Source organism: Dysidea avara, chromosome 9 (genome assembly GCF_963678975.1).
Source record: "Dysidea avara chromosome 9, odDysAvar1.4, whole genome shotgun sequence".
NCBI lineage: Eukaryota > Metazoa > Porifera > Demospongiae > Dictyoceratida > Dysideidae > Dysidea > Dysidea avara.
In genome coordinates this window covers 6,222,569-6,249,477 of record NC_089280.1, presented here as the reverse complement: position 1 = coordinate 6,249,477, position 26,909 = coordinate 6,222,569, and the positions used below count along the sequence as shown (strand labels likewise).

The following is a 26,909-nucleotide window of genomic DNA, read 5'->3' as shown; positions in this document are numbered from 1 at the left end:
TTCATTTTCAGCATATTAATGGGGTGGATTGTGTACTTTGTGATGAAGCTTTCCACAAAGTACACCTGATGACATGAAATTTGATATGTGGAGCCATCGCTGATTTTACCTTTGGTGTCTGTTACAGCTCCAAAAATGTTGACCTTTATCACCTATGCATTCAATTTGTTCAAAAAATGAAAATCTTTATCCAAGTTGCCATGCATGGAGGCATTTTAAGGTGACAGTGAAAGCCTCCAAACCTCTTCCTGCTGACACCTGTACCAAATAAGGTAAGTTAGCCAGTAACTCTGGGTTTTTTTTTGCATAGAATAATAGTTATATATACACAAGTGTACATATTACAATTTATACAGAAATGACAACTTTCCTCATCTTCACTCAGTTCACTGTTAGAGCTTGAAACACACTGCAATGACAAATTGAAGTTACTCTGTACACTAGGGCTGAAACAATATCTGAATAATAATTTACTATATATCCGGATAGTAATTTGAAGCCATCAGGATAGTTTCTAATTTAGAGCAATTTTATGCTAAATTTCCCTGAATGATACACTGGTGACCGGATTTGCAAAAAAGTACTTTTTTTCACACAGAAAGTTTGAGCAATTTTTGAACTTTGAAGCTTCCTAACTTTTTTATCATTGCATTGTCTGAAATTTACATGACTGAGTGCAGCTAAAGTATCTGGCTGCATTAGAACAGGTTAATCCATATAAGGAGTCAATTGTTACATCATTTTGTTTGCTGGCATGTAAAATGTGTGGAAAGGGTACCTTTCCACAAATTTGGTTATATTATTAACATTACTGCAAACCTAAGTTTCATGTAAATGTTATCTTTGCTTCTATTAGAAAGTACTAGTAAACTTAACATGTAATATACAATGTTTTTATGGTAAGTTATGATGTCACTATCGGTAGGATATCCGGAAAGATTTTGTTCAGGATTTCTGGATAGTAAAATTGTTATATATAATTATGTACCACTTTCACACCTCAGATCAAAGGAAAGCCAGTGCATATATATCACATATTGCACTGACTAAAAATGTTAACGAGATATGAACACTACCAGTGCGTATATCTCGTTAAGGCAGTGCATATATCATTACACACTGCCTTAACAAGATATAATACACTTTAGCGTGGGCATTCAAAGGTGCCGCTGGGTGTTTAACTCGCATATTGCCTGGGCAATATCATGGGAAAGCGGTTTGCCAATAACTTTGATACCCAGCCAGTTCAAAGAATCGATGCACTTTGACTTGTTATATTGAGCTTTGTGGGACTCATTTTTGTAGTGGTTGCTAAGTTTAGTACATTTGCTAAGATAGACTAGTTGGTTGTTACTAAAGGATAATGAAGGCACAAAATAATTGTTTGGGGGATCGTGGATGTATATTTCTACCTACCGCATATCAACCTTTGAACAGACCATGGAACAGCAAAGCTACTACTGCTACGTTGAAATAGGATAGCAACTTACAGTCCTAAGTACTTAACTTAATATAAATATAATAACTTACTTACTGTCCCAATAGCGAAGTTACTTAGTACAAAAATGATAACAATATAAATTCCATCCCACAATTGCAAGTTTTCTAATATTGCGTGTTGAAGTATAGTAACGTATTAATGACGTTTTAATGTATGGACAACGTTTTGATGGCTATTAGCCCACGCTATTAAAACCATGATCGATCTTCAGATGCTACTGTATAAAACAAATGGGATGAGTTCTCATTAGTTCTTTTACCTATTAGGTGAGTGCACCCCAAGTGATATATATCACTTATACCACAACTGCTTGGAATTTTGCTGACATATACACCCGCAGCTCTCGGGCCTGCGGCCCTCAGGCTTTGCATGTATATATCCTCGCAGCCATGGTACAACTATTACATACCCACTGCCACCAGTGTGTATATCTCGTTAACTCGAGACATTGCACACCTAATAGTGCACACTACCATAATTAGCTTTTTTTTTGTAAATAATTTTCATATGCAAAATTGTATGAAAATTTCTTGCATGAAAATTTTTATACAAGATCGAACTACTCTAATAGAGCAGTCATTTACGTAAATCATATGAAAATATTTTTACATGAAAATTTTTATCACGAAAATAAAGCGAATTACGGTATATCCGGAAGTCAACAAATTTCATTGATGTTATACTGTTATCCTCTTCTCTTATATAGGGAATCAAGCAAGCTGTGATTGTGGGATTGAATTTTGCCAAAAAACCCTGTGATTTAGGGATCAGCAGTATAGTTTGTTTTTTACTTTTGTAAATGTAGCAATTAAAGAAACAAACACTAGTCTCTTAAAATTACTATTTTAACAAAAGTAAAATCAAACTACTGTTTGATGTATTAAAATTGAATCCCACAATCACAGCTTACTTGGTTCCCTATATAAGAGAAGGGCATAACAACTAAAGATTAACACTTTCACACCTCAGATCAAAGGAGCCACGTGGGCTACATTATTTTCGTATGTAGCCCAACTAGCAGGGCTACAACCTGGCAGTGATTATAATTATATAGATGTTGATGCTGAAATCGATTGTGGGATTGATTAATACTCACGTGATTAGGATGCACAACTTGGATTTCACCATGAAAATCACTCGGAGAGCATTTTGTTAACCTCGCTATCCTATGAGTTGAAAAACGTTGGGCTAAGGTGAGAACTAGTGCTATAGCTTATTCACTGATCATTTCCACACATTTTTGGATACGGACATGCCCCCATCACGAAGCTACCACTCTGCACGAAGCTACCACTCTGCAAGGAGCAACCACTCTACCAGCAAGCTTACCTATCTAGGCCTTTAGTAAACACCATACTTTTTCTATAAATGATTCGATAGCACTGATTAAAAGATAAAACTAGCATAACCAAAATTTTCCGTGATATCCTTAGGATATGTCCGTTCATCATAACCGGACATAACCAGAACGTACTAGTTGCTGACCCATAATCAAAATTTTAGGTATGCATACATAATACATACAGTTGCTGTACTCATATTGGCTTGGGTGATGGATTGCCCTGTACAGGCTATCAGCCTGATAAGTGTTACATTATTTACTTTTGGTGTTACATATTAGCTGTAACACGGGACATTCGAGCTTTGCCTGATATGTATGACCTCGGACAGTTGGGCATACATATCAGGCAAAGCCTTCATGCCCGTGTTATAACTGTTACATATAACCGTTTCAGCCCTACTGTACACCATGAAAAGGTAGTGTTGGTGTTCTAGAAGGCATATTATTATGACTTGTTACAAAGTGTAATAAGGCATTAACCCTGAACAAAATCTATGTACTCTGACATTACATCATTGCACTATAGTGAGCCAATCACAACTAGTTATTCTTATGACTGGGTGTGCAGTCTTGGATGGGATGATAACTAGCGGTGTACCGATATACCGATACATATCGTATCGGTGGCCGATATAGACATTTCTACTATATCGGTGGGAGCCGATATTGCTGCTAAAAACCGATACGATACACCGATATACAACTGAACTATCTTGAGGACACTGTCCAATGATCAAGCCATATTATAAACCCTACTATTTAGCTAACAAGGGCGGGAAACAGTAGTTATCTTCCTTGCCTAAAAGCAGTACGTTATGCGAAGCCATCTGAGTGCGTGGATAATTACTGTTTTGTTGTCACAAAAAGCTTACCAATCATACAACAAACACTCATAGTGATGAGCCTGGGGAAACAGCAAAAAGATGAACCAAGAGCACAGCATAAAACAACCAGCCATCTCTACAAGCCATTAAAATGCGGAGTAATCCGGACTAATCTTGGCAGGGGCATGTATTAAAATATTTGTGGGTGCCTTATAGTCTGAGCTGTCAATAGAGGCCACACCACCATGGGTAACCAAGCATAGCCAATAATCTTAATACTGTCTTCAGTAGTTTCTTCAGTAGCTAAAATAAAGTTAAACATGGCATATGTGGTTCTTCAAACATAAATAGCTACACTTAGTTATATCGGTATATCGTATCGGTATTGTATCGGTTTGAAAATGATTAATCCATATCGTATCGGTATCGGATCGGTTTAGTTTTCTTATATCGGTACACCTCTAATGATAAATATATTTCTCAAACCTTCAACAAAGTGCACATCAAAAATCAATAACAAGTGCTCAGAACTACTTTAGGAATTCCCTAGGGGAAATATAGTAGGACCACTCCTATAATCCTATTTTTTGATTTATATCGCTCTTATAATCCTTTATATCAACGACCTCCCCAAACTAGTTCTATTCTTAGTATGTTACCTTTTGCAAACGATACAAAGTGCCATATATCTATACATTGTACTTAGTGTGGGAGGATCAAGTGCTGAAGTGTACTGCATTTTCCATACAGTACCAATTAGTCATATACTGTAATTAATGCATAAAGCACCACCGCATGTGTACAAAAAAGCACGAGGGGGTATGTCGAGAAACTAATACAGCACATTTGCAATGCACACATAGCACAGAAGTTTAGCTACACACTGTATACACTCAGAAATTTGGTGCTATAAATACTATATTGGCTTGTTATTATAACTGTTCAGCAAAATGTCCTAGATATATTATTTCTATGTATAAATGAATTGGTCAGTATGACTACGTACATAATAAATTCACACCTTTAAAATTCCACTCTCTGAGCTGCTACAAACAACACAGCTTTATAGTCTGATACAGTTGGATTCTGTATTTGATTCATTGGTGCAGGATCACGTTCAGCTACAAGAACTACCATCCCAGCATCAGCTAAAGCTTCTTTCACCTGCTCTAGTGTAACAGGAAAGCAAGGCCATCTCTTTTTCCCAACCATGTAGAATGTTTCTCGCTCCACAACAAACATGGTAAGAAAACCACCAGGTTTTAAAAGGGTCACAAGCTTTTTCACAGCTGCCTTGTATTCAAGGTACGTTTTGCAGACTGCTTCCAGACAAAGACTTGTTGAAATTATTTCAAAAGGATCTTGTTTGATTGATAGTGGGCAGTCTTGAAAAATATCACAACCTATGATAGTAGTGATGCGTTGACGCAGTGATTTTTCTCTATCGCTCCAAGCAGTATCCCCCGTGATGTTCTCAAGTTCATTAACTACAAGCTTGAAATGATCACTCCAATCGTGCGCTCCATCTTCTTCAAATTTCCACAGTTTAACCTCCTTGCGTTCACCTTCAGTGTAAGCAGAGAATATTATCTGATTAACGTATGGTACAGCACTGATCAGTCCTGCTACTGATGCACCTCCGCTAAACTCTAGTAATCTGGCAGTGTTGTTATCCCATTTGGAGTTATACTTCTTGAAGAATTGGATAACTTGCTTTCGGTGAAATAGCGCAAACCCTTTTTCTTCTGAACTTCCGTCAGAAGTGCAGTAGAAAATCTTAAGGTACTCTCTCCCATCAAATTCGGCCAAGTAAGACATCTGGAGTGTGTTCGTATATTACAATAGTCTAGCCCTCACACGCCCACGCGCTCGACTATCGCATGATCGAGCGCGTGAGAGACAATGACTTCACTCATGAGGCTGTTAGTAAAAGGGAGCGAAAACTCCGAACCTGCGAATAATTAGGTATTATGGTCACCCGTGTTTCTCCGCGTACCAAAGTCAGGTATTAACCCTTCCTTGTGACCTTAGTGGTGACCAGACATGGGGCCAAGTACATTTAAAAGTACTTAAGTAAAGTACAAGTACTTTTGAATTTTCCAAGTACAAGTACAAGTACTCCAGCAGCAATCAAGAGAGTACTTAAGTAAAGTACAAGTACATGCTGGAAGTACTTAAGTAAAGTACAAGTACATGCTGGAAGTACTTAAGTAAAGTACAAGTACATTTTGCTGTAGTAAAATATATGCTGTATTCAGTGTATTGTAGTATGTAAGTGTGCCTAGGGGGGTTGGTTTTTGTCAACTATTCTCTCTCTTAAACTCTTAAAACGCACTGACTTGAACAACAGCATTGGCGACATCGTTAATCGTGGCAACATGATACACAGTAAGGTTGGGGAAGACAGTAGAAGAATTGCAAGAAGTTGTAAACGGCACCTTCATACAATTTTGTTATTCTCATTGTACACCCACTGTGTACAAACTATGTACAATGTTTGCGGTACTTACAAGCACTTAAAAGTACTTTAAGTACTCAAGTACATACAAGTACTTAGTACTTAGCAAAGTACTTGAGTATAAGTACAAGTACATTGGGGAATTTAAGAAAGTATTTAAGTAAAGTACAAGTACTTTCAAATCTGTACTTAAGTGTACTTAAGTATAAGTACTCATGTACTTGGCCCCATGTCTGGTGGTGACCTTAGTGGTGACCTCAGGTGGTTGTTGGACTATTAGTGCTATGTGAACAGGTGGCGATTTTCGCTGTTTCACTATGGAAAGTATGTAGTTTCACTCGTGTATGTGCACCTCAGTAGTGCATGTGATCACGAAGGACCGAGTGAACTTCCGTCAGAAGTGCAGACTGTGCAGTAGAAAATCTTAAGGTACTCTCTCCCATCAAATTCGGCCAAGTAAGACATCTGGAGTGTGTTACAATAGTCTAGCCCTCACACGCCCACGCGCTCGACTTTCGCATGATCGAGCGCGTGAGAGACAATGACTTCACTCATGAGGCTGTTAGTAAAAGGGAGCGAAAACTCCGAACCTGCGAATAATTAGGTATTATGGTCACCCGTGTTTCTCCGCGTACCAAAGCCAGGTATTAACCCTTCCTTGTGACCTTAGTGGTGACCTCAGGTGGTTGTTGGACTATTAGTGCTATTGAACAGGTGGCGATTTTCGCTGTTTCACTATGGAAGGTATGTAGTTTCACTCGTGTATGTGCACCTCAGTAGTGATCACGAAGGACTGTAGGCCTATTCCTCAGCCAGTGTGTCACGAGTGAATAGGGCTAACTTTAAAGATGTAGTGGTCTTTTTTATTTATTTTTATTTAATCATTACTGAGAAGACAGCACAGTTGATGTACTCAGGAAAAGAAATTAATTAGTGCAATCACAGGATGTAGTTACAATGATGTTGTTTAGTTTGACACAGTGCTGTATAAAGTTCCGCTGAAAAAGAGTTAATGTTGTTTATTAGATGGTAGATTGTTCCAATCCTTTAATAAAAACTTTTTGGTGCAAATAAGTGGATGAGTTTGGTGTAATGAATCGTCTTGGGTGATATAGTCTGGTAGATCTTTCCATTGGGAAGGGATTGACGGTGGGCACTCTTGATGTACAGTTTTGAAAAATATTTGTAATCTAGGTAGTTTTTATTGTGATTGAAAGCCTCGTGTAGCATGCATTGTGAGCTTTTCACTTCATGGTTTGTATAGGGTTAATTAATTAACTTACAGTATTGACTTTTTTATTATAATCAGTCAATTATGCACCTATCAATGTCATGCCCTAGGGTGGGGTAGTACAGGAGATTTGATAAAGTCTAGTGTTATATTCCCCAGTATTGGGGCTGAGAAGCTTGTCTAAGCCCCACTATGTCCCCACCTCGAAAAAGTGGTTTCTATAGGCGGGTTGCAACCTAAGGCATGGTCTGGTAAGAAGTTGCTATGGCTTCAGATTTCCTGGGAAAAGTGATGACAAAAGTATTGAGCATTCTATAATTTGAAAACCTTCCCTAAGTGTAGGTTATGTCGAGAATGAAGACTGACTGACTCTAATATAGCAAGTTTATGTTTTATCTTATTGTACTAGGTTAGGCTATAGGTATTTTCAATTTCGGTTGTACACGTGAGCTGTGTGTGTGTGCGTTATATAGAATCTTTCCCGCCTCGTGGTGCATGGTGATAGAGGTCAAGTGGCTTTCGTCAAACATTCCAGCAAGAGAACCTGGTAGCTGAGACGACCGGTATTTGGAGACACTCCCGCATCCGTCTCATTGGTGCTGTGATGCAATCGCGAGTCGTTAGCCTTACACTTTCTAACCCGCCGCTTAAAAGTCGTGGTACCGTGGCAAAGGAGAACAGTACCCAGTAAGGCAAGCGACTCATTATCTTGATTCTGTTCTTGTTGGTTTTATTTCAGTTACCGAAAGCAAATTATGGCGATGGAAGTTTCACACCTCCGAGCGTCACGAAGGGCTCATCGCGCTCACCTCACTCGAGTTTTTGGGAAGATTGACGCCATTCTGGAGAGCAGCGATGTTCCTGATGAGAGAAACACTGCCACCCTTCAAACATCGTTAGAGCAAATCGAAGCCAAGAAATGTACCATTGCGGAACTTGACACAAAAATTGTTGCTACAATTGAGGATCCAGACTCACTTGAATCAGAAATTTTGGATTCCGAGGAAATAATGTTCAATGTGGCTGAGAAAATTACAGTAGTCAAAGCAGTGTTGGCCAGACCAAAGCCACTCAATATTCAAGCTCTACCCATTCAACCGCAGAGTGTCATGATCCCACCATCCAGTAACTCAATCAGTGATCAATTGTCAAGTCATTCGGTTAGTGACCGACCATCCAATCACACTGTCAGTGATCAGCCATCAAGCCATACAGTTAGTGATCAATCAGCAAGTCATTCAGCCATTGTTCAACCATCAAATGAAGATGCATCTGTGACCGACACCCCTCAACAACAGCAGCGAACTGAATCCAACGAAGGAGCAAATCTCGCTCAGGCTCAGGGGTATGTTAACACCTTTGCTGGTATGTCCCAGAATGTCAGCCGCCTCCCCAAGCTAACTTTACCCACATTTGGAGGCGACCCATTTAAGTGGCAGACATGTTTGGACTCCTTTGATTCTGCTGTGCACTCCAACAATGTGTTGACTAATGTTCAGAAACTGAACTATCTGAGGGCACACCTTGAAGGTGAAGCTGCAAGGGCAATTGCTGGATTTCCCTTGACCAGTGTTAATTACCAACAATCCTTAGATCTGTTGAAGGACAGGTTTGGTGATCAACAGAGAATCATTAATGCCCATATGCATTCACTGATGAACTTGCCACGTGTTAGCAACAACATAACTGGTTTGAGGGCCTTCCATGATGCCATTGAAATCATGTTCGTGGTCTGTCAGCCTTGGGTCAATCAACAATGAGTTATGGGGCCCTGTTAGTTCCTATGGTACTAGGGAGACTTCCTGCTGATGTGAGAAAAAACCTGGCCAGAGAGCACAGCAGCCTAGAGTGGACCCTTGACAAGCTAAGGAAATCAATTGCCACAGAGATAAGAGTCTTTGAAGCTGGTGCCCTAGTTTCTCCATCTCAGTCAGACGAACACCACTCCACAGCTTCATTTCACACAGGGGCCATGAGGAAACCTGAACCTAGGAAGCTTAAGTGTGTATTTTGCAAGGGACCACACCCAGCTACACAGTGTGACACTATCCCAGACCAGTCTAAACGCATGGACATTGTCAAGCGTGATAAGCTCTGTTTTAATTGCCTTGGTCACCACAGAGTTGGTCAATGTCAGTCGAAGGGCCGCTGCAAACACTGCAAGGAGCGACATCATACCAGCTTGTGTCGAGGGACACATCACCAACAGAATCCTCCTAACACACAGAGACCAACTTCAGAACAGCAATCTACTCCCCCCACTCAAACTGCACAGAATTTGATAAATTCCACGATATCACATCCTCAGCCAACTAAGGTATGCTTTCTGAAGATAGCTGTTGCTACAGTGAGAGCTAACAACTTTTCTGCACAAGCAAACATATTACTAGACGAGGGAGCACAACGCTCATTTATCACACAAACTCTCGCCAACTCTCTGCACCTTAATGTTCAAAGAAGAGAATCAGTTGCAATTGCTGCATTTGGAGCATCAGAGGTTTCCAACCAGACTCTTCCTGTTGCCACAATCTGCCTAGAAACTACAGAAGGCATTCAGATTCCTATCAATGTTCTTGTCACTTCGAGAATCACCCAGCCACTCCATAACCTTCCCTATTCCTATATTAAGCAACTGCCATATTTGAAGGGGCTACACCTTAACCATGCAATCTCAGACAGTGATGCAATCAACATCTCAATGCTTATAGGAGCTGATGCTTACTGGTCCATTGTGCAGGAAGCCATAGTTCGAGGACCAGGTCCTACTGCTGTTCAGACTAAGATTGGGTACTTACTTTCTGGACTACTATACAACTACACCAGCTCTATAGCATCCAGTGTATTTCATCTTAGTTCAGCATCACTGTTCGACTCAAGTGGTATCACCCCAGTAGAAAGCACACACTTTGGGCTGAGTAAGGAATCATCTGACTTCCTACAGGAGTACCTTCACAACTCAGTAAGTCGGCAGAGTGATGGTACATACATTGTGAGCTTTCCATGGAAATCCAGCCACCCCATGCTACCTACAAACAAGTCCACTTGTGAACGACGTGTGAGGTCCTTTACTCGTAAACTAAGCAACACTACTGGCATGCTTAAAGTTTACCACAGCATAATAGAGGAACAACTGAGACGTGGATTCATTGAGCAGGTACCAATCTCAGAATTAGCCAAGCCATGCCATTACATACCACATCACGGTGTGCACAAGGATTCAGCAACAACACCGCTCAGGATCGTGTATGACTGCAGCAGCCGTGAAGCCAAGCATTTGGCAAGTCTCAATGACTGTCTAGAAACTGGGCCTCCCTTTCTACGAGAACTACCAGCTATCCTCATCCATTTCCGTTGCCACAAATTTGGTATTAGCGCTGACATTGAAAAGGCATTCCTACATGTTCAGTTGCACGCCAAGGACCGTGACTACACTCGTTTTCTCTGGCCCTGCTGTCCTGATGATCCCAATAGCCCACTTCAAACATACCGATTCAAAGTTGTCTTGTTTGGATCGGCCAGCTCGCCATTTATGCTGTATGCTGCCCTTCATTGTCATCTCACACATTGTAGTTCGACTACATCCAAGGATCTTCTTCAGAATCTGTATGTGGACAATATTCTGTCAGGGTGTTCTACCGAAGAAGAGTCCATTGTGTACTACACTGAGGCCAGAAAGGCACTATCTGACGCCAACTTTAATTTAAGAAGCTGGGCATCTAACAGTGCACAATTGACTACTGCAGCAGAGAAGGATCAAGTTATGGATAGTGGCAAACAGATAAACACACTTGGACCTGTGTGGGACACTGCCAATGACAATTTGTCACTCTCTCAGAAGGCCTTACCACTTGACAATTCTCCAGCCACAAAGCGCAAAGTGTTGCAGCAATCCTCCATGATTTTTGACCCATTGGGTTTTGCGTCCCCGGTTATGATTAGTGCCAAATTACTGCAGCAACAACTATGGCAGAACAAGTTATCATGGGACAGTCCACTCCCGGCAGAGAGCCAACAACAATGGAAGACCCTTCTAGATTATCTCCGACAACTACACGCAATCTCCTTTCCTAGGTGTTACTTTAAGGATGGATTAAGTACAGATGCTCCAATTGAACTACACGTATTCTGTGACGCAAGCACTAAGGCTTATGGAGCAGTGGCATACTTTTGTTAAGGCAGTGAAACATCATTTGTGATCTCGAAATCCACAGTGGCCCCCCTGAAACAACTCACACTTCCTAGACTAGAACTGATGGGTGCCACTACTGCAGCTCAGATGTTTACTTGGATCAGTTCGTCAATTCATCACAGGATCAACTCAGTCCATATGTGGTGTGACAGCCAAATCGTACTTCATTGGCTCAACAGTGATAAGAAACTGAAGCAGTTTGTTTCCAATCGTGTGTCAGCAATCACTAAAGCTTGCCCTGTCCAATGGTGGGGTTACTGTCCATCTGCAGACAATCCTGCGGACTTGTTAACTAGAGGCATTTCGTTCTCAGCTTTACAAGCCTCAACTATGTGGACACATGGACCAGAGTGGATTGTTCATGAATAATTAAGGCCAACATGGAGTGCTACTGACATACTAAATGTTCAACTTACTGTTACAGATGCTGAGTTGCAATCACCGGACCCAGTTGAAGAAACAACCAAAGGCGATCAGCACCCTACTGTGGCAGCCGTCATTGACATAGAGAGGTATGGTACTCTATCTAAACTGTTGTACATCACTGCATACGTGTTGCGATTTATTGAGTGTATCAAATCACATGGATCCAAGCCTGTAGGACCGATTACTGCCAGTGAACTAAGCAATGCCCAGAATGTGTGGATCCAAAGCTGCCAACATTCAACTTACCTGAAGGAAATCCACTCTTTACACAGGGGACGGACATCCAGTAGACGTCTCCCACTTGTCAGACAGCTCAGGTTGTTTTTAGACTCTGACAATTTCCTCCGTTGTGGTGGGAGGATACATAATGCTCCAGTTGACCACAATACCAAGTTCCCCTATCTTCTCCCCCCCAATCACAGACTAACCGCCTTGATTGTGTATGCTACTCATGCCACTCAACTACATGGGGGCACAGATACTACAGTGACTGCTCTGAGGCAACGTTTCTGGATTCCTGCAGCACGGAGAGTAGTGGCGAGGTTGCTTCGGAAGTGTGTGATCTGTCGTAGAGTTGCTGGAAAACCATTCCCTGTCCCTGATTCACCACCGCTGCCACAGGCCAGAGTACAAGATGGCCCTCCCTTCAGTGTGACTGGAGTTGATTTTACGGGAGCGATGTACGTGAAGAGGGAAGGAATGGTCGGTGAGTATAAGGCATATGTGTGCTTGTTCACCTGCGCTAGTACCTGGGCTGTGCACCTTGAAGTTGTAACTGACCTTACAGAAGAAACCTTTCTACAGGCTTTCCGAAGGTTTGCTGCCCGCAGGTCATTGCCCCGTCTGATCATATCAGACAATGCTTCAACTTATACATCAGCAGCAAAGGAGTTACATGAATTGTTCCAGTCACCTACACTGAAGTCTGCTCTTCTACACAAGGGCACAACATGGCAATTCATTCCCAAGAGAGCTCCCTGGTATGGGGGCTTTTGGGAGAGGCTGGTTGGAATGGTGAAGATGTCTCTGAAGAAGACCTTAGGCCGTGCCTTTATCACACTTACTGTCCTCCAAACCACCATTGTTGAAGTCGAAGCAGTGCTCAATGATCGACCTCTAACACACCTCTCATCTGCCACTGAAGACCTTGAGCCATTAACACCCTCTCATTTGTTGTGTGGGCGCCGAATTGTTCCTCTACCACATCCAAATGTTACAAATGAAGAGATATCTGACCCTGATTACCATTCTGCAGACCAGTTGAGAAGTAAGATAGACCGACAAGGCCTGCTATTACAGCACTTTCAATCACGATGGAAGAAGGAATATCTGACTTCGTTACGAGAAGTGCACCGCACAACAGGCACCACAGAACAAACAGTCAAGACAGGCGATGTGGTGCAAATACATGATGATTGTCCTAGAAACCAGTGGAGACTTGGAGTGGTTGAAGAAGTTATGAAGGGGAAGGATGGATTTATCAGATCAGTGACATTACGCACGACAAGTGGACGCACTAATCGTCCAATTGCACGTCTATATCCCTTGGAAGTGACACATTCTCCAACAGACGTGGAAACACTTGAGCAAGAACCTGAGCTGCCAGCACAACAGAATAACCAGATCTCTCACAGACATCCCAGGGGAGCAGCCTTAAGAGCAAGGAGGCAGTTAAGTGAATGGACTGAAATGCTACGCCGCCGCCCGGAGGATGTCGAGAATGAAGACTGACTGACTCTAATATAGCAAGTTTATGTTTTATCTTATTGTACTAGGTTAGGCTATAGGTATTTTCAATTTCGGTTGTACACGTGAGCTGTGTGTGTGTGTGCGTTATATAAAATCTTTCCCGCCTCGTGGTGCATGGTGATAGAGGTCAAGTGGCTTTCGTCAAACATTCCAGCAAGAGAACCTGGTAGCTGAGACGACCGGTATTTGGAGACACTCCCGCATCCGTCTCAGGTTAGAGACCTAGCACAAGGATCTTTGTGGATTTTAAAACCGAGCAAAGTGAGGTGTTTAAAATCCACAAAGATCCAAGGGTCTCTAAAAATGTATGCAATTCATATGGGCATATAGGTGGAGTCATTGTGGGATTGGGTTTTATGTTGTAGTGACAATGTTACACAATTTAAAATAATCACGGAGAGACTGAATGTGCTTTTGCCGAAGTTTTGAAAAAATTGAAGCTCACACCGCTTCCTTTCACGTTAGACTCGGATCTTGCACAGCTGGGAAATGGCAGTGATCGAAAACGTCAAGCCGGGTTAGCAGTAGCCAGTACCTATGGCATCACAGCAGTGTAAAGAACACATGTGTCGAAGTGGCGGCTTGTGTGAATTTATACAATGGGAATGAGTTGTCAGGATGATGCAGGTGGTGATGAGAAACAATGACTCAAAGTGAAAAAAGTATGGCCATCCACACCTGTGGAACATTTTATTTGTAAACTCCACCTGTTTAGCTTGTACTTGGGGTACAATATGTAGGTGCATAAACAGTATACCATAGATTCCCTAAAATTTCGGCATCTCTCAGGGATGTGCCCAGGTTTTGAAGAGTGGTGGTTGGTAGCCGAGGGACTTTCTTCTGTGCGCGAAGTGCACTCAGCATACTCTAGCTAGGGGGGCCTGGGGACATGCTCCCTCAGGAAAAATTTTAAGAACAGCTGTCAAAAGACTGGGCCTGGAAGCAATTTTAATCAAATATTGTAGTGTAAGAGACAATATTGTCTACATCAATCTTTATTCTTAAGGGAAACAAACTGATAATAATGTATAGAACTGTTTTACTAATACTATTACTGTACAAAATAAAACTTTCAAACCATAATACTTTTAAGTAGCTATAATTGTAATCGTCTGTTTTTTTTTCTCGCCCAGAGTTCTACTGCTTCTTGTATGAGATACTCCTGAGGTGATGATGATCCTTTAACAGCAATTCTTAGTAATGAATCAAGGGTACCTTCATTCAAGCGATTTCTAATCCTTGTTTTTATTAATTTTAATTGAGAAAAAGTCCTCTCCACATCTGAAGTATGTATAGGAACCACACGACATATTTCTGCAAAAGTACCCATGTTAGGATATATACAAGAAATTGTTTTGTTACTGCAGAGTTCCCTGATGACGTCCTTGTGCCGTAGTTTTAGATAATTGTCGTGCATGTATTGCCTAAAAGAACTCCACTCCTCTAGACACTGATCTGGGCTGCCACATACAGACACATCATTATCTCCCTGGTAATGTTCTGCTAAATTCTTGATGTGAGCATTGCCATATTGCATGAAAATTTCTTGTTCTAATGAATCAGAGGAATCATTTTCATCATTCGAAACTCTAGGAACCTTTTTTGGATGAAATATATCAAAAGCAGTAAGTATGGACTTATCTTCAAATCTTTTTTTAAGGTTATCAATTAAACTTGTTAAAAAGGGTTTTCTAATACTCTCCAAAAAAATTTTTTCCCCTAAATTAGTTGGCTTTGTAACAGTGATATTAGCTTGTTCAAGCTTCCTTAAGTAGCTTTGTAATGTGGCAAAATTTGAACCATCACTAGTAATCAGTTGCTGCAATGTTGAAATTGTTGATGATAACATTGTTGGGATTACACTATAGTCCACAGCCTCTATTTGGAAACATTTTGATAAATGTGTAATATGAGGTAAAACATCGCACAGTAGAAGCATGGTGCAAACAAACTTGTATTCCAAAATTAGTTGACTTAAACCAATGGCCTTAGCTTCAGACCTCTCAGTACCTTCCCGCTCTAAACTTAGCACAATAGAAACAAAACAATCCTTTATCCTGTGCACACTGCATTCAATACTGAGCCATCTTGTGGCACAAGGTTCTAAGATTTTGCTCTGTTTGTCTTGAAGAAGGCTTTGTACCTCTTTCAATCCAGCGGTACGAACTGCACTGTTAGTAAAAAAGTCAAACAATTGACGTATAATAGTGTTAAATTTCTTAACATATGGAACAGCATCACCAACTTGTGATGACGCCAGGTTCAGCCTGTGAGCTGCACAATGTACACCAATGGCCGATGGTCTGATTCTTTTCAGTTGTGCAACTACACCATTCCTACACCCCATCATAGTTGATGCACCATCTGTTCCTATACCTCGGATTTTTTTCATGTCAAGTTTGATATCTGTTAAGTACTTGTGAATATGAGCTGTAATTGTATCTGCATTCAAGCTGACAGCTCTAGGCAAGTCACCTTCATCTTCAGCAGATTCACATGGTCCGAGGGCATCAATAACCTTCAAAAAATGGGACTTTAACTCACCGGTATCCTTTTCAATATACCGACAATGAATTACAAGCTGTTCAGTAACTGTACAATCTGTGCTTTCATCAAACATTATTGCAATGTGATCAGAATTGTTTACACAACTCAAAATTTTATTTTCTATTACCTCAGAAAGAATTGATACCATTTCCTGAATGGATTTGCGACTGGTGTAAGTAGCATTTTTAGCTACTCGAATATTCATTTTCACATGGAGGCCGAGATAATCTAAAAAAATCCAGCAACGGTTCAAAATTGGTTGTGTGAGCAATCTTCTGCTTAACTAAAAAGTATAAACATCCAAATGCCTGTTGAATGGCGTTTAATGGTACACTAGGATTAATTGCACTGGCAATGTTTACTGTACTGGCTGATTCACACTCCAGTTTCAAGCAGTCCTGGTGGGCTGCACTTTTTTCATTACTAATAATGCTCTGCAATCTAATCCTAGAACATCCTGTTTTATTCCTAACATCACGATCGTACGGACGCTTGTTGTATTTTTGGCAAAGTAAACAAAACATACCTGTAGCTTTCTCGTACTTTAGCCAGTGCCTCCTTCCATCCAGCCATGATACATTAAAACATTTTGATTGCTTAGAAGAGCTGCTTGATCCACTCACAGACGACTGAGACGCATTACCATCGCTTGAGTGTAAAAATTCTGTTGCCATACTTTCATTTTCTAGGCAAGCTTGCTCATTTTCTTCGTCTTCACTGTCACTGTTTTCTTTGACACGAGCACACTTAGCAGCTGGTGACTTTAACCATTTAGAAAGCGACATATCATAAAACGTGCTAATTTCGTTTGAATAAATAGGCAACTAACCGTATATTCCAATAATTCTATTTAGCACTCATTTTTATGATTATGGTTCCAGGGGCGTAGCCAGGATTTTTGAAGGGGGGTTCCAGCACCAGCATTGAGTTACCAGAAGCAGGGGTCTGGGGGCACAGCCCCCAGCCGCTGAGAGACTTTCAATATTTTAATGAATCAAAACTCAGCAAATTGCTATATTGTATGCAAAAAGTACATTAATTGTGATCCATATAAGTGCCCCGCGATGAAGGTAGTACTAGATAAAGCCACCTAGTGGAAACAGACAGCATAACACATAGAGACACATGCACATAGTAATCTGTAAGTGATAGTTATCTCACTGTGGTATAAGAGCCATGAATCCACTGATACAAATGTACAATCAAAGCAATATAACTATACAAATATGCATAGCATGAATTCATTTTGCATAACACAAGTGATAAATTACTGGAGCTCTATATCTTTAAACACTGCACACCAAAGCTATAGCAGTATAAGGTCATGCTAAGTTTTGCATTTAATGTTAGAATGTCTGAAAAACTTCATATGGACATGGATATATTTATACATGCATGTTCTATTAGAGTATACCTGACTGCTCTATTAGAATATAAACCTGACTGCTCTATTAGAGTATATACCTGACTGCTTTATTAGAGTATATCGATCTTTTTAACAAGTTTTGAAGAGGCCTAAGGCTCATGTTACCTCTGTAAATCCTTCCTTGAGAGATGAATGCAAGCTTTATCAATTGCCATTACACTATATTACTCACTCATTTTGTCCTGCCACACTAAATGGTGTGTTAGGATCCTGCTTGCAGAAGTCAAATTTTACAGGGGGGTTCCTGAACCCCCCCTCCCTACGCCCCTGTGGTTCCGCAGTCCTCGATCTCTGCTTTGTTAGTATAGCGATTCGCAGTAGAGCGACGCTGGTTAGCTAGACTACAAGCACAGGTTTTACAATGCATTTTAGTGCTGGTCGGTGAGTTAATAGTGGTGGTCGATTTATTTAAATACTGGTCGGGCCCGACCACTGTGGGCACATTCCTGATTCTCTAAAATAATATTCGGCACTCCCCGTGCTTTGAACGCAATGTGCTCTAAATTTCGGCAAGCGGAAAGAAAGTTTCTATTACAAGCGTGCTAATTTTTCGGCACTTGGAGTACTAATTGACGAAGGTTTCTTTAGTACTGAGGATTCCCAGTGACCTCACATATTATGCTACCTTGATGCTGGATGAACTGCCTAAGCAAAAAGTGTAAAATTGTTCACGGAACGAACGTGCCCAACGATATCATCGTGTGACATCACGGCTACCACAAAACGATCTTCGTTTCTGTTCACAGAATAACATCTCTCCTAGAGCCCACAATCATGATACATCCTCAGATATAACGCTCTGTCTAGTCATGGAACACTTCATGCAGCAACTGGGAGCTAGCGAGATTTAATTAATTATTACGAGATAGTTAGTTTAATAATATTGATTGTGGTTTCTATTATTATTATTAGTGTCGAGTGACTGTATACAAAAGCGATGCAGTAATGACATTGATCTCTTCTGGATAATGTAGGCAATCACGGTATATAGTGCTGCAGCGAAGTGAGTGTTACGGCCAGTATCGTCAGTTCCGCCACAAGGCGTTCCTGTTGGTCCCTGTAGAAATAAATCCAGAAAGTAACCAGTAAGCAGATCGCAAATAACATAGCCATGAAGCGTGTAGACTGTATTAGGGATAGATCCTTAAAAATTCGACAATAACACCGGGCTGGTACATTGTTTTCCTAATTGTTCGGCCAGACACGAACAGAATCAAGACACACGGTAGTGTGTCGTGCGGCCCAAGAAGCCGGCGCGTAACACCCGTGAGTATATTGACAGGAAGAAAGAAAACGCAATTTTCGCATCACCGTAGCTCTGTGCTGCCTTGATGAAACAAGACGATTTTTGCTGTGGACACTCCCTCCACCTTCAGCACTCCACATTCCAAATTTGAGCGAAATCGCTTCAAGCGTTCCCGAGATATGCGACTTCAAAAATTGGCTTAGTTTCTTGGTTTTTTTTTTTCTTCTTATTTTTCTTCCTCTTTTCGCACACTTACAAAAACTGCTATAAAACGCGAACGCCATATCCGATCGCCTTGAAATTTGGCACACAGAAGGGGGTATAAAGGCGCATCTCTGTACCAACTTTGGCTGGAATACGATAAACAGGCAAAGAGTTATGAGCGATTATTCACGAGAAATAACACCAATATGTTGTCACGCCTACAGGGTAAACCGCGTATGGGAAGAAGCTGAAAATCGGTGGGTGAATAAGTTAACTATTGAACCTCAAACCTTTTGTGGTTTGAAAGAAATCGAGCTAAAAACCAGGAAGATACAACGAGAAAACCAACAGTGTGTAACAATTACGCAATCGAGATTAGCTAATAAAGAAACGACTGCTTGCCACGTCTATCAGATAAACCGCTTGGGGTAATGCTTTGAAAATCGCTGTACAGATGGAGTTATCATCTTAGAAAGGCTCTTCAATGGTGTGGAAGAATCAGACTTAAAGCCACGGAGTTATAACACGAAATCCAACTTGGTGTAGCAAGTGCGAGATCGAGATACTCTAATAGAGCAGTCATCCTAATAGAGCAGTCATCCTAATAGAGCAGTCATCCTAATAGAGCAGTCACCCGAAGAGAATTCAAGAGATCAGTTAGAAACAAATAACCTGTATAGAGATCAGCTACAAACAGGTCACCCTGTAGAGAGATCAGCCACAAACAATTCACCCTGTAGAGAGATCAGCTAGAAGAAGTTACCTTGTAGGGAATTCATGCAACTATAGAAAGAGATAATTCAGCGAGAAGAAACCCCCTTGTAGAGTTCAGCTACAAAGAAACCATAATGTAGAGAGTTCAGCTACAAACAAATCGCCCTGTAGAGAGATTAGCTAGAAGAAGTTACCTTGTAGAGAGTTCAGCTACAAAGAAACCATCATGTGGAGAGTTCAGCTGCAAACAAATCACCTGTAGAGAGTTCAGCTACAAACAAATCTCCCTGTAGAGAGATCAGCTAGGAGAAGTTTCCTTGTAGAGAGTTCAGTTACAAAGAAACCACCATGTAGAGAATTCGTTTACAAACTAGTGACCTTGTAGAGACATCAGATAGAAGAAGTTACCTTGTAAAGAGTTCAGCTACATAGAAACCATTCTGTAAAGAGCTCAGCTGCAAACAAATCACCTGTACAGAATTCAGCTACAAACAAATCACCCTGTAGAGAGATCAGCTAGAAGTTACCTTGTAGAGAGTTCAGCTGCAAAGAAACCATCATGTGGAGAGTTCAGCTGCAAAAAAATCACCTGTAGAAAGTTCAGCTACAAACCAATCTCCCTGTAGAGAGATCAGCTAGAAGAAATTACCTTGTAGAGAGTTCAGTTACAAAGAAACCACCATGTAGAAAGTTCAGCTACAAACTAATGACCTTGTGGAGACATCAGCTAGAAGAAGCTACCTTGTATAGAGTTCAGCTACAAAGAAACCATCACGTGGAGAGCTCAGCTGCAAACAAATCACCTGTACAGAATTCAGCTACAAACAAATCACCCTGTAGAAAGATCAGCTAGAAGAAGTCACCTTGTAGAGAGTTCAGCTACAAAGAAACCACCATGTAGGGAGTTCAGCTAGAAGAAGTTACCTTGTAGAGAGTTCAGCTACGAAGAAACCATAATGAAGAGAGTTCAGCTGCAAACAAATCTCCCTGTAGAGAGTTTAGTTAGAAGAAGTTACCTTGTAGAGAGTTCAGCTACAAAGAAACCATTCTGTAAAGAGCTCAGCTGCAAACAAATCACCTGTACAGAATTCAGCTACAAACAAATCACCCTGTAGAGAGATCAGCTAGAAGAAGTTACCTTGTAGAGAGTTCAGCTACAAATTTAAAGAAACCATCATGTGGAGAGTTCAGCTGCATGCAAACAAATCACCTGTAGAGAGTTCAGCTACAAAGAAACCACCATGTAGGGAGTTCAGCTAGAAGAAGTTACCTTGTAGAGAGTTCAGCTACAAAGAAACCATCATGAAGAGAGTTCAGCTGCAAACAAATCTTCCTGTAGAGAGTTCAGTTAGAAGAAGTTACCTTGTAGAGAGTTCAGCTACAAAGAAACCATCATGAAGAGAGTTCAGCTACAAACAAATCACCCTGTAGAGAGATCAGCTAGAAGAAGTCACCTTGTAGAGAGTTCAGCTACAAAGAAACCACCATATAGAGAGTTCAGATGCAAACAAATCACCCTGTAGAAAAATCAGCTACAAACAAATCACCCTGTAGAAAGATCAGCTAGAAGAAGTCACCTTGTAGAGAGTTCAGCTACAAAGAAATCATCATGAAGAGAGTTTAGCTGCAAACAAATCTCCCTGTAGAGAGTTTAGTTAGAAGAAGTTACCTTGTAGAGAGTTCAGCTACAAGGAAACCATTCTGTAAAGAGCTCAGCTGCAAACAGATCACCTGTATAGAATTCAGCTACAAACAAATCACCCTGTAGAGAGATCAGCTATAAGAAATTACCTTGTAGAGAGTTCAGCTACAGTAAAAAGAAACCACCATGTAGAGAGTTCAGCTGCAAAGAAATCACCCTGTAGAAAATTCTGCCACAAACAAATCACCCTGTAGAAAGATCAGTTAGAAGAAGTTATCTTGTAGAGAGTTCAGCTACAATGAAACCACCATGTAGAGAGTTCAGCTAGAAGAAATTACCTTGTAGAGAGTTCAGCTACAAAGAAACCATCATCTAGATAGTTCAGCAGCAAACAAATCACCTGTAGAGAGTTCAGCTACAAACAAATCTCCCTGTAGAGAAATCAGCTAGAAGAAATTACCTTGTAGAGAGTTCAGTTACAGTAAAAAGAAACCACCATGTAGAGAGTTCAGCTGCAAAGAAATCACCCTGTAGAAAATTCTGCCACAAACAAATTGCCCTGTAGAAAGATCAGTTAGAAGAAGTTATCTTGTAGAGAGTTCAGCTACAAAGAAACCACCATGTAGAGAGTTAGGCTAGAAGAAATTACCTTGTAGAGAGTTCAGCTACAAAGAAACCATCATCTAGATAGTTCAGCTGCAAACAAATCACCTGTAGAGAGTTCAGCTACAAACAAATCTCCCTGTAGAGAGATCAGTTAGAAGAAGTTACCTTGTAGAGAGTTCAGCTACAAAGAAACCATTCTGTAAAGAGCTCAGCAGCAAAAAAAATCACCTGTACAGAATCCAGCTACAAATAAATCACCCTGTAGAGAGAACAGCTAGAAGAAGTTACCTTGTTGATAGTTCAGCTCCAAGCAAATCACCCTGTAGAGAGATCAGCTAGCCTTGAAGAGTGTTCAGTTACACAGAAACCACCATGGACAGTTCTGTAATAAATATATGTATTATATATATAATTTGTACATTTACTGATAAAATCAGAAATATTTAAGGTACATCTGCTTCATCTTTTCTTCTTCCTGTGGTAAAGAAAAAAGATAGGTTAAAAAAGTCCCAAAGCAGGCCATAGGCTGGCTTTGGGGTATACAAATACAAAAAGAAGTGAAATCTAATCCAAAACAGCCAAGCTGTAAAAAAAGTGTGCGGCCCTCAAAAAAGCTATGGTGAAAAAAGATGTGAAATCCAAGGTGGCGGCCAAGAAATGGCTGTGATGGTAGGTTAATGGTAAAAATTTTAATAACGACTATTCAGGTGAATTTTGTGCCAATTGACCAAGCGGCACCAAAATTCACCTGAATTGTTGTTATTAAAATTTTTACCATTAACCTACCATCACAGCCATTTCTTGGCCGCCACCTTGGATTTCACATCTTTTTTCACCATAGCTTTTTTGAGGGCCGCACACTTTTTTTACAGCTTGGCTGTTTTGGATTAGATTAATTTATTTCTGCCAAATTTTTAGGGAATCTACGGTACTTACACTAGTCACTAGTTGCAAATGCCTCTAACCACCTTAGAGTGACAGTCATAACTTGATGTCCAATCTGCGGAGTGTGTGGTTTATAAGTACACAACTACAGCACAGCATTTGTGTGCTAGATATGCATGTACAATAAGAGAACAACTATAGCTAGACATTTTTACAACTAACTTCAAAGTTGCAAGCACATGTGTTTTTGTGGAGTACTAGTCCCACTACTGGGGTTTAATAACCTGTACACACCCAAGTAGTGCAAGGGTAGCCCAGTCAACTGGGTTTTTTGCATTGTGTAGTGTGTGTATACGTATATGTGCACATGCATGGGTGACTGTGGTTGTGTGCATGCATATAATTGTGGGTGGGTGGTGTTGCATTTTTTGAAGAATGGTGAAAAATACCTCCGTATCGCACTTAGAAACATGGGTGGGCTATGATTTATACTTTAACCCACATTGTGCTTGTAGTAAAAGTTTTAGAACAAATGAGTACCACCAAGTAAGGTTTCAAGTATCCCAAAAAGTTAATAATTGTGTGTGTCTTAAAATTGTGTCCACTTTACTGCAATGTAATAAGTTAACGAGCTCTGATCCAGGGATTGCCATATAGATCAACGGTTTCAAGTTTATTATCTTGATATCATTATTATATGTACCACTTTTAGCTTTTTAGCATGGCATTAAAAAGGTGCCACTTGAGGTTTCACTTGCATATCAAATCATGGAATTTGGTTTACTCATGGCTTTGATGTCCAACTAGTTCAAAGATACAGTACACTTTGACTTGTTATAATTATATGAGACAGCATTACATCGTGGAATTATGTATTACAGTTTCGAGTGTATTTATAACTAGTTGATGGTCTGCTTAATGCTATCAAACTGTATGATATAATGTATATATGAAACGTGAGCAGATGTTACAATGTCTGAGATACCAAGCTACAGTTTGTGCATATGTGTTTACAGTTCAATAATGTTTTCTTTGTTTTCTGTCCCTGATAATGCTGGATAATCTTTTATGTATTGGTCATATGATGAGTCCGATACTGATTTGAATAACTGACTTATTGGTATTACACGATCAAAGTGGTTCCCAATGGTATGGCACAGTTCAATGTGGTAATTGCTTGGGGATGGCAATGGCAAATTGGAATGTAGGGGATTATACTTCAGTGTGTTCTTTGGCTGGTACTGGAGCCATTTCCAAGATGAAGCCAATCCAACCATACTGTACACGTAAATTGGTAGGTGTAGAAAATAAGAGAAAGCATAAATCTCTACTTGTGTAGCAAAGGTGCCTACTCTGCTTACTGTTTTACAGTGTTGAATAATATTTTCTGAGCTGTCTGATAAAAATTGTTTGTAAGTGTCCGAATTGTTTGATATAAACTCCATTATAATCCCTCGTAGGTTTGTATGGTGTTTCTCATCCCCAAAAAGCTCCTTTGAGAATGATCTGAAAAGACAATTACCATCACCAATGATCCTATCTAGAGACCTATTCTGCTCAGATAGTAACAGCTGGATGGAGAAAGTTGATGGACTAGGTGGCGTAACTGAAATTTCCCTACACTGTTCTTCTGTGATGTCTAGTCTCAAAGTACTTGCCAACATAAGACGGTAACTGAAAATACTGCTAGCAGATAGTGACAGCTTGACAGGATTTATTTCCCCATAGTTACTTTATGTAATCAGTATGTTATTATTCTGACATTATTTATAACTTGCCTGTTTGATGTACACAGTATTTGACTTGTAATTGTGTGTAATGACTTGATTGATGCTTCGACATGTTGTTCCACTGAGTTCAGTGTCTATACAAAGATACGCCCATAGCATTGTAAGTCTATAGCTATGTCTTAGTCTCAATAGTTTGGAAACATGATTCATGTTTATGTATAGCTGTACACATAGAATTCACTGTAAGATTTAGGGGTAAAGTTACATTGGTGAATGAGTATGTCAAGTGATAGGTAGACTCATACTGCTACGAGTAAACTCATTATAGCTAACTAGTGAACAAATTTTGCAGATTTTTGTCTTAACCTTAACTTTAGTCCCACATCATTTAAAAGGCACATAACAATAATTTAGCACATTATATGCACTCCAATTGGAATACGTACATATTAATGTGTAACATGGCTACACTTATAATGTTTGCATGGCTACATTTACATTTATGCTGATGTGCGTGATATATTGACTACATGAAGTACTGGCATGTACTTGGATGAAATATGTATGTATGCACGTAATTTGCCTGTTATGGACAAGTTGGTCAAGAGACTCAAGACTAAAAGTTTGTATACGAATCCGATTATATCTAGCTCAAACAGTTGCATAATACATACATACCTTTCTGCTTTCTGAAAGTTTGTTTTCCCTAATGTGAATTTTCCTACACTTTCTATGAACACAACATTGTTTAAGTCTCTCCTTTCCACCAAATTTCTTTTTATCAAGGCAATAACGACACTTTCCACAGTCTGCCTTTGTACATGCCTCACACTGACCACATCCTTGTCGTTTTTTTCCTGCAATAAGTACGTATATTTATATGCAAAATCAGCTAAAGCATATGCAACCATTGTAAATACTTTGTGTGATATATTTACATTTAATAGTTTTACCATGGCCACAAGGGTAAATATATGCCCGAGGGCGTGGGCATATATATCAGGAGTGGCCATGGTAAAAGTAATATACCACTTGGGTATGTTCACCTAATATTATGTGAAGAAACAAAACTACATTCACCACTACAAAGCTATGTAGATATTTATTGTGGGTTTGAATTTTAGGCTGTGCTATTCAAAAAAGAAATGATTGTGGATTTTTCTAGTTTTAGTGGTACCATTTCTAGCCAAGTAATCCAGTTAAGGAAATAGTCTAAGGTACTAGAGTAAGTGCTGAAGAGTAGAGGTTACGTATGGTTGAAATGTGCTGTTTTGAGAACCAACCCCTACACTGCACAAAGAATTATTTAGTGGTGTGTAGTAGTTAAACTATGTGATGATGACTCATTTGATTATTTTTTTTGAAGAGAATGCTATAAGCCTATATGCTAAATAAACTCAAGCCCACAATGCAAAACTTTAAGAAACCCAATAAATATAGAGAATCGAAGGGAACTGATGCTTTTTAGTTGCCTCAGCATAAAAGGCATTGTGGTCAGGGCTATAATATGATATCGTCCTAACCACAGGTAAGGTTAGGGCGATATCGCCCTGTGTTCAGGACAATATGCGAGTGGTTTCGTTGATCTGAGGTGTCAAAGTGGTATAATGGATGTTAAACAGCTGATCAACAGCTGTGTATAGGAGACTTGCAGCAATATCACTTCTAGTATATAAAATGTAAACTCTGTAAAATATTGAAGTAAGCTTATGCAATCTCGGTCGTTTAGTTTAGATGACAACTTTATATGAAATATGTGCATGTAGCTATGTATATTATACCTTTCTTAGCATGTGAGAATTTATCATCCATCAATTGTGAGTGAGTAAGTAATGCCTATATACAACATAACTTATACTGCTACATTACAAAGGCTATAGATACCTGTTCACTTGTGGTACTGGTTAACTGTGATTTATCACTTTGTGATATACCACCATGATCCATCATTTCTAGTTGTTAATTAAACAATTATAGATAATAAGATAACTCAGTGACTGAGATATGAACTGTACCTGTAGCTGCAGAATGTTTCTTGCCTTTTGGACGGCCAACTGAAGCATGTGCAGCTGCTTGGAGTGGGTCATCTCTTTGCACTGTTGTATTGCCGGAAGTAATGCTTTATACCTGCAGTGCTTTGTAGTAGCTCCATTACTGCATCTTGATCAAAGAGTCCATTGCGTTGTTTT

General features: G+C 40.1%; 3 protein-coding genes across 6 annotated transcripts in view; 1 reads left to right on the top strand and 2 right to left on the bottom strand.

The window, feature by feature from the left end:
• Positions 1-26,780, bottom strand: part of LOC136266829 (CXXC-type zinc finger protein 1-like) — a 184,069-nt gene extending 157,289 nt beyond the window's left edge. The window contains exons 1-4 of the mRNA XM_066061855.1: positions 26,736-26,780; positions 26,605-26,672; positions 26,502-26,556; positions 25,399-25,577 (exon numbers count right to left, since the gene is read on the bottom strand). Coding sequence (XP_065917927.1) covers positions 25,399-25,577; positions 26,502-26,556; positions 26,605-26,670 — 300 coding nt within the window. The 5' untranslated portion in view covers positions 26,671-26,672; positions 26,736-26,780. The remainder of the gene's footprint in view (positions 1-25,398; positions 25,578-26,501; positions 26,557-26,604; positions 26,673-26,735) is intronic.
• Positions 4,492-5,580, bottom strand: LOC136266121 (indolethylamine N-methyltransferase-like). Its single transcript, XM_066061087.1, has one exon. It carries the CDS (start codon positions 5,483-5,485, stop codon positions 4,691-4,693), a length of 795 nt encoding a protein of 264 aa, XP_065917159.1. The 5' UTR covers positions 5,486-5,580; the 3' UTR covers positions 4,492-4,690.
• On the top strand, positions 6,751-24,845 carry LOC136266827 (uncharacterized). 4 transcript variants are annotated; one of them, XR_010706306.1, is made up of 3 exons: positions 6,773-6,869; positions 14,854-14,887; positions 24,451-24,845. XR_010706306.1 is itself a non-coding variant. In XM_066061851.1 (2 exons), the coding sequence occupies exons 1-2, from the start codon at positions 6,863-6,865 to the stop codon at positions 13,700-13,702; spliced, it is 1,740 nt and encodes a 579-aa protein (XP_065917923.1). In that variant the 5' UTR covers positions 6,773-6,862; the 3' UTR covers positions 13,703-13,926. The 4 variants fall into 4 exon arrangements, 1 of the variants encoding a protein (XP_065917923.1); XR_010706305.1 differs by lacking the exon at positions 14,854-14,887 and having other exon boundaries at positions 6,751-6,869; XM_066061851.1 differs by lacking the exons at positions 14,854-14,887; positions 24,451-24,845 and adding an exon at positions 11,970-13,926.
• Positions 26,781-26,909: the final 129 nt, after the last annotated feature.